The sequence below is a fragment of the Hyposmocoma kahamanoa genome, unplaced genomic scaffold (assembly GCF_003589595.1).
Source record: "Hyposmocoma kahamanoa isolate Upper Pololo Valley unplaced genomic scaffold, ASM358959v1 94864, whole genome shotgun sequence".
NCBI lineage: Eukaryota > Metazoa > Arthropoda > Insecta > Lepidoptera > Cosmopterigidae > Hyposmocoma > Hyposmocoma kahamanoa.
Window position 1 is genome coordinate 2,846 of NW_020654958.1, and position 7,907 is coordinate 10,752.

The 7,907-nt window shown below is 63.2% G+C and overlaps 1 protein-coding gene across 1 annotated transcript; it reads left to right on the forward strand.

Moving 5' to 3' along the window:
• Positions 1-4,893: 4,893 nt before the first annotated feature.
• Positions 4,894-5,600, forward strand: LOC113238097. The gene is made up of 2 exons (XM_026474819.1): positions 4,894-5,481; positions 5,532-5,600. Exons 1-2 carry the CDS (start codon positions 4,894-4,896, stop codon positions 5,598-5,600), a joined length of 657 nt encoding a protein of 218 aa, XP_026330604.1.
• The last annotated feature ends 2,307 nt before the right edge of the window (positions 5,601-7,907 follow it).

The window sequence follows — 7,907 nt, forward strand, 5'->3', positions numbered from 1 at the left end:
GGCCGCCTTAAATCATGCGGGAAAGCTCCGGGACCAGACGGAGTCCCGGGGAAGGCCCTGCATATCGCCCTCGAGCACCTCGGCGACCGCCTCAGACAGATCTTTAACGACTGTCTGGAGGCCGGCCGATTTCCAAGGCGCTGGAAAGAGGGGAGGCTGTGCCTGTTGCGGAAGGAGGGGCGCCCGCCGGAGTCTCCTTCCGCATACAGACCCATAGTCCTGCTCGACGAGGCCGGGAAGTTGTTCGAGCGCATCTTGGCCTCTAGAATCGGTGAACACCTCACCGGGAGGGGCCCAGACATTTCCCGGTGCCAGTTCGGATTCAGGACCGGACGGTCGACACTGGACGCCATCAAGGCTCTGAGGGTGTTCACCAATGAGGCGGCCGCCAATGAGGAGGGGGTTGTCGCGGTATCGTTGGACATCGCCAACGCATTCGGCACCCTCCCTTATGGCGTAGTGGAGGAAGCGCTCCGATATCACAGGGTGCCCCTCTACTTGCGTAGATTGGTGCGACACTATCTGGCGGACAGGGTGGTGCTCTATCAATCGAGAAGCGGCCAGATAGTAGCACGAAATGTGGAGTGCGGAGTACCCCAGGGGTCCGTCCTCGGGCCACTACTGTGGAACCTGGGGTATGATTGGGCACTAAGGGCGACGTTGTCCCCTCGAATGGCCATCTTCGCGTACGCTGACGACACGATGGTGGCTGTCCGGGGAGGCAACTATTGGGAGGTGGCGCGGAGGGCGTCAGTGGCGACGGACATGATTGTCCACCGCATCGAACTGTTGGGGCTCAAGGTGGCGCTGAGCAAGACGGAGGCCACAGTCTTTGGTGGACTGGGTGGGGGATGGCGGCTCCCTGCTGGCGCCCACATAGCCATCGGGACGGAGGCGGTTCGGGTCAAGGCCCACATTAAATATTTGGGGCTTGTGCTGGACCGTCACTGGAACTTCCGGGAGCATTTCAAACAGCTTGCTCCCCGGGTGGTGGGCGCCGCAGCGGCACTTGGCCGTCTCCTGCCGAACGTCGGGGGACCTGGGGCCACGTGTAGGCGTCTGTACGCGGGTGTAGCGCGCAGCATGGCCATGTACGGGGCCCCTATATGGCACGACGCCCTCACATCTGCCAACAGAGACCTTCTGCGCAGGCCACAACGCGTCGTGGCTAATAGGATGTGCCGGGCCTACCGTACGGTAGCCTGGGCGGCGGCGTGCGTTCTCGCCGGCACAATGCCGTGGGAGCTGGAGGCGGGGGTGCTGGCGGAAACGCACCGCGCAAGGGAGGAAGCCAGGGCCCGAGGCGAGCGCCCTGCTCCCGAGGAGGTTGAGCGGGCGCGCCGTATGGCGGCGCGTAGAGCGAGGGCCAGGTGGAAGAGAAGCTTGGCGGACCCCTCCTATGGAATCCGTACCATAGAGGCCGTCCGTCCGGTTCTTGACCGCTGGCTGAAGAGGCGCCACGGCGCACTGACGTTTCGACTTGTGCAGGTGTTGTCCGGGCATGGTTGCTTAGGACACTACCTGCACAAGGTCGCAAGAAGGGAGCCGTCGCCGATGTGCCACGAGTGTGGTGCTGCGGACGACACTGCGCAGCATACCCTCGAAGTGTGCAATCGTTGGAGTGTGCAGCGCCACACTCTGATTGCGACGATTGGAAGCGATCTGTCGCTGCCCAGCGTGATTTCAGCCATGTTGGACAGCGAGAGGTCGTGGGAGGTAGTGGTCTCCTTCTGCGAGGACGTGATGTCGCAGAAGGAGTCCGCGGAGCGGGAACGCGAAGACGCTGTCAACGCAGACCCGCTCCGGCGCAGGCGGTGGGGAAGAAGGCGAAGGCAGTACGCTGCTCGCCTAATTCCCTAGTGGGGCCAGCGGGCAGGGGTGGGGATACCCCTGCCAGCCTTGCACGGCCTCACTCGTCTAGGGGGATGGGTCACGCGGGCCGACCCTCCCCCACTTGGCGCGGGAATCCCGGTGAAAACCGGGATGGCCGGGGGTGTCGTTGTGGTCGAATCCTCGGGATCCCACGGCACCCACAACACCCGGCCTTGCGGGCAACGCCGGTGGAGTTTTAGTGCGGTATGCCCCCACTATGGGGGAGAGTCCCACATAACTTCCGAGCCTCCCCAGCTCGGTCGTATGCATAAAGCATTTCTCCACCGTTAAAAAAAAAAAAAAAAAAAGGTTAGGTTCCGTGTGGAGTTGCTGGTCTCCCATCGGACGCGTCCCCGGGTGGCGGATAGGGGAACGCCCTCCAGATATGGGGGGTACCGATTTATCGGCGCGGACCAAAACCGGCACGGCGGGCTCCTCCCCGTGTCCCTATGATTTGCATAGGGCACAGGGGACGGAGCAGCATGGCGGGCTCAATCCCGTCATGCGGAGGAGGGAGCACTCATGTCCAGCGAGTGTTTCGGTGTAGGGGGCAGGGGGACTGGAGGCTGAGTGTCGTGGTCACGTCTCGCGGCTCAGCCTCATCTCCATTCGTGCCCAGTGGGTGTTGCGGTCCTCGTGACCCCAGAGGCCATGCCGGCAGGGTCACCCATACCGGACGGGCTCTGAGGGGAGGGACCGCGCTTTTGTTCGGCGGAGGCCTTTTGGCCGAAGGCGGGCGCGGGTGCGCCAGGCGCGCTGACGGGAGAGCTCACTCCCGAAAAAAGAGACGACGATGTGGAGCATCGGAGTAAAATTCACAATGAAGAAGTCACATAAAAAATATGTTCCTCGGGTGGGTCCTGGAAACAGGGAATCCCACACGCCGTCTCAGGATGGCGTCTGCCCCGCGTACTACGAGGGGGGCACAAAAGGCTTCGTGGGTCGGCAGGTCGCCGGCCCTCGTGAACACGAATTTGGCACACGAAAGACGGATACCGATTTTGGAGAGAACGGAGGAGAAGTAAGGGAGTGTGGAGAGCGTTGCGCCTCCGGGGGGAGAGCGGGATCGCAGTTGCGGTCTCGCTCTCTCTCTGGGGGTAGCGCGACGCGTTCTTCGTCGAGGGCCTCAAACGCCCTGAAGGGGGGTCGGCCGACCCCTGTGCCTGGAGGGAGCACGGAGACTGTGCACTCCATGGAAGAATCATACGACCAGCCGTTAAGCATGAGGCGTCCAAAGAGAGCGGCGGAGACGGAGATTGACAGCGGGAGCGACTCGTCTGTCTGCTCTGTGGCGCCAGAGCCCAAAGGTGTGGGCTCCGCCAAGCGAGGCCGTGGCAGGCCGCCCACTACAGGACACTACGTCGGACTAGCCAAGGCGAAGGAGGCACTGGCAGAGGCCAGACGAGCGGAGCTCGAGCTCGAGGTCGAGTCCGACCTCGCCGAGTCGACAAGGAGGCTAGCGGGCGTTCCTGCGGCCTCAGTCGAGAAGCAGGTGGAAGGCGGCATAGACATCATCAGGAACGTCGCTAAAAGATCGAAGAATCTGAAAGGCACTTTTGTTAGTGCCCTGAACAAGGCTGCGGCCCAAATTGAGCTGGTCTTTGCAGCCCTTTCGGCCAGATCGGCGAATGAGGAGGTGGTGGTCCTGCAAGCGGAGAACGCGGCGTTGCGGAGCAAGATGGAAAGCCTCGGCGCGGATGTGGTCATGCTTCGCGAGGAGCTTGACCGCGATCGCGCGGAGCGGGCCCGCACGGGCGCGCGCGCTCCCCCCCCTCCACCTCTTTCCGAGGAAGAGTTAAGGCCGGCCCTTATGAGGGACATCGGCTTCATGATTGATGCCAAGCTGGCCGGCCTCGAAGACCGTCTTCTCCCTGAGAAGCGGCTGCGTCCACCCCTAAGGGCGGATCAAACCCAGCCGGCGCCTCAGGTGAGCAGCAGGGGACGACAGGGTGCCGGGAAGGGGACCGCCAAGGCGACCGAAAATGCCGCTGGCAAGGCGAATCCCCCTACCCCGGCGCCTTCACAGGGAGCACAGCCGCCTCCAGGGAGGCTCGAGGAGCCCTGGAGCAAGGTGGTGGGGCGGAAGAAGAGGAGGAAGGGAGCGCGGGATGCTGAGACGGTACCTGGGGGCAAGCCTCTGGTGAGCCGTGCAGGAACGGCGAGGCCAAATGGCGCGGCTGGCCCTAAAAGGCCGAAACGTGCCAGGAAGAGGAGGCCTCGTCAACCAGCCTCGGCGGCGGTCGTCCTGACCCTCCTCCCAGAGGCGACGGAGAAAGGCCTCACCTACGAGAAGGTGCTGGCGGTCGCGAAGCAGGAGGTGGATCTGGCCAAGCTGGAGATTGGCGGGCTGCATTTCCGCGTGGCTGCGACGGGGGCTCGGATCCTCGAAGTCCCCGGCGAAGAGAGCGCGGCCAAGGCGGACCGTCTGGCGGCCGGGCTGAGGGAGGTCCTTCCGGAGATGGTCAGGGTTGCCCGTCCCGGGAAGTGTGCGGACCTGAGCATCTCCGGCTTGGACGATTCTGCATCCGTAACCGACATTGCGGCGGCGGTTGCCCGGGAGGGAAAGTGTCCCCCGGAGCAAGTGAAGGTGGGGCCGATCCGGATAGGTCTCTTCGGCGTGGGCAGCTCACTGGTTCAGTGCCCAGTGGAGGCTGCAAAGTTGGTAGCCAAAGGTGGCCGACTCCTGGTGGGCTGGAGCGCGGCTCGCGTGCGACTCATGGAGCCCAGGCCCTTGAAGTGCTTCAAGTGCTTCGAGATTGGGCACACTGGGCTCCAGTGTCGCTCACAGGTTGACCGAAGCCGCAATTGCTTCAGGTGCGGCCAGGAGGGGCAAAAGGCGGCAGACTGCACCGGTGACTTGCTCTGTCCGATGTGCAAAGCGGCAGGGAAACCGGCCAACCACGCCGCTGGGGGCAGAAAGTGCGCCCGCCCAGGGAAAGGGAAAAGAGTGGCTGTAAAGGCCCCAGTCGCTCCCATCCGATCGCCAACGGAGCCGCCACGAGAGGCGATGGTGACCCAGTAATGGCTACACACCATCGGTTCCTTCAAGGGAATCTGAACCGCTGCGCTGGCGCGCAGGACTTGTTCCTGCAATCCATGCTGCAGTGGTCAGTGGACGTGTCGGTCGTCGCAGAGCCCTACTTCGTGCCATCTCAACCCAACTGGGTGGGGGACACGGGGGGCTCTGTGGCGATTGTGGCATCGACGGGCGCGGGCTCCATGCCCCTATCTGTCAGGGACAGAGAGCTCAGTTTCGTCTCTGCCGCCTGGGGTGGGATTTTGGTTTTCGGGGTCTACTTCTCCCCGAACAGGCCGCTGTCCGAGTTCGAGGTCTTCCTCGACCGCCTGAGGACTGCGGTGGGTAGGGCGTCATCGGGCAGCGTGGTCGTGCTTGGCGACTTCAACGCCAAGCATACGTCCTGGGGGTCCCCGGCGACCGATGGCCGTGGAGAGGCAGTGGAGACGTGGGCGGCCCAGTGCGGCCTGGTCGTCCTAAACCGCGGCTCGACCAACACGTGCGTGCGAGGGCAGGGCGGGTCCATAGTGGACTTAACGTTCGCTAGTCCTGCACTTGCATCGCGCGTGTCAGACTGGAGAGTTGTGGAGGACGTGGAGACCTTATCGGACCACCGATACATCCGGTTCGAAGTCTCCACCAGCATCGGTGTCATCCAGCCAGGTCCAGGGTTGTCGGCCTTCCCGAGATGGTCCCTCTCGCGCCTCAATAAGGAGCTGCTGACCGAGGCTGCGATTGTCCAATCTTGGACGATGCAGCCGTTTGTGTCGGCCGAGGTGCATGAGGGAGCTAGTCGGTTCCGGGGGGCACTGACTCGGATTTGCGACGCGGCCATGCCCCGTGCGAGGCGTCACGCTGCTAGGCGGCAAGTATACTGGTGGACTCAGGAGATAGCTGATTTACGCGAAGCGTGCGTGACATCGCGTCGCGAGTTCACCAGATACCGGAGGCTGCGTAGACGGGACGAGGAGACGGTGGACCTACTGCACAACATCTACACGGAGGCCAAGAGGACCCTGCAGCTGGCCATCAGCAGGTCCAAAGATGTGGGCAGGCAGGCCATGCTGGAGACGCTCGACAGGGACCCGTGGGGTCGTCCGTACCGTGCGGCGAGGAACACTCTTCGCCCACAGGCGGCCCCGCTTACGGAGACCCTGGAGCCTCAGCTGTTGGACGATGTGGTCGCGGCGCTGTTTCCGGACGGCCCGGAGCACACTCCTCCAGCCATGGCGGACCTGGAGGCTGATGATGAGGAAGCAGAGGAGGAGGAGATCCCTCCGTTAGAGTTGGCGGAAGTGAGCGGGGCCGCACTCAAGCTCCGAGCGAAGGCCACCGCACCTGGACCAGACGGAGTACCGGGCCGGGTATTGGCGTTGGCGCTGGACGTCTTGGGGACTCACCTCACCGAGCTCCTCGATGCGTGCCTGGCGTCGTGTCAATTCCCGACCTGTTGGAAAACAGGGAGGTTGGTGCTCTTGAAAAAGGACGGGCGTCCTGCGGATTCCCCTTCCGCCTACCGCCCAATTGTCTTGTTGGATGACACGGGTAAGCTCTTCGAGCGCATCATTGCCTCCCGTGTCATCCGACACCTTAACACGGAGGGTCCCAATTTGTCGGACGGGCAGTACGGGTTCCGAGAGAGCCGATCCACTATTGACGCGATCATGCGCGTCAGGGCTCTCTCGGACGAAGCGGTGGCTTCGGGCGGCGTGATGCTGGCGGTGTCCTTGGACATCGCCAACGCGTTTAACACGCTCCCCTTTGGTTGCGTCGAAGAGGCACTCAAATTCCATCGAGTGCCCCTCTACCTACGGAGGCTGATTGGGGCCTACCTGCAGGACAGGCAGGTTCTATATTCTGGGCGGGACGGCGGAATCCATCGGAGGGACGTGAAGTGCGGTATTCCACAGGGATCGGTCTTAGGACCGCTCCTGTGGAATATCGGGTATGATTGGACGCTGCGGGGCTCTCTTCCCAGGGGCGTCAAAGTCATCTGCTATGCAGATGACACACTAGTCCTGGCCCGGGGGGAGAGTCATGACGAGGCGATGGTGCGCGCCACTCTGGGTACACAACGCGTGGTGAGACGCATCGAGAGGCTGGGTCTAACGGTCGCCCTTAATAAAACCGAGGCCCTGTGCTTTCACGGTCCTCGAAGGGGGCCGCCTGCAGGCGCGGGCGTCACGATTGGCGGGACTTGGGTGGAAGTGAAGTCCCAGATGAAATACCTGGGGCTTCACCTTGACTCACGGTGGAACTTCCGGGAGCACTTTCGGCGATTGGCCCCAAAGCTTATAGCTGCCGCTGGTGCTCTCGGAAGGTTGCTGCCTAATTTGGGAGGGCCAAGTGTGACCTGCCGCCGGCTCTATACCGGCGTGGTCAGGTCAATGGCATTATACGGTGCACCGGTGTGGGTCGGGGCTCTGACTGCCCCGAACAGGGCTCAGTTGTATCGTCCACAACGAGTCATGGCAGTCAGAGCAATCCGAGGATACCGCACCATTTCGCACGTTGCGGCCTGCGCCCTCGCGGGTACTCCTCTCTGGGATCTCGATGCCGAGGTTCTGGCGGGGGTGTACGAGCGGCGCGCGGAGGCAAGGAGGAGTGGAGTGCGCCAAGCCCACGAAGACGAAGGCAGGTGGCGGCGGTCCGCGCAGAGAAGGCTGCTGCGCAGGTGGAGACAGCGACTTGCGGAGTCGCGTGCTGGGTCGTGGACGGTGGCGGCGATACGTCCGGTCCTTAAGGGGTGGATGAGCAGGCGGCATGGCTCGCTCACATTCCGGATGGTGCAGATCCTGTCGGGGCATGGCAGCTTCGGCAGGTATCTGTGCCACGTAGCCGGGAGGGAACCGTCGGCGCGGTGCCATCACTGCGCTAGCAGTGAGGACGCCGCCGAGCACACGCTGGAGGTTTGTCCGGCGTGGGTACGAGAGCGGGCCGAACTGGTAGCCGCAGTGGGCGGCAACCTCTCCTTGCCGGCCGTAGTTAGGGCTATGGTCGGCAGTGAGAGGGCGTGGGA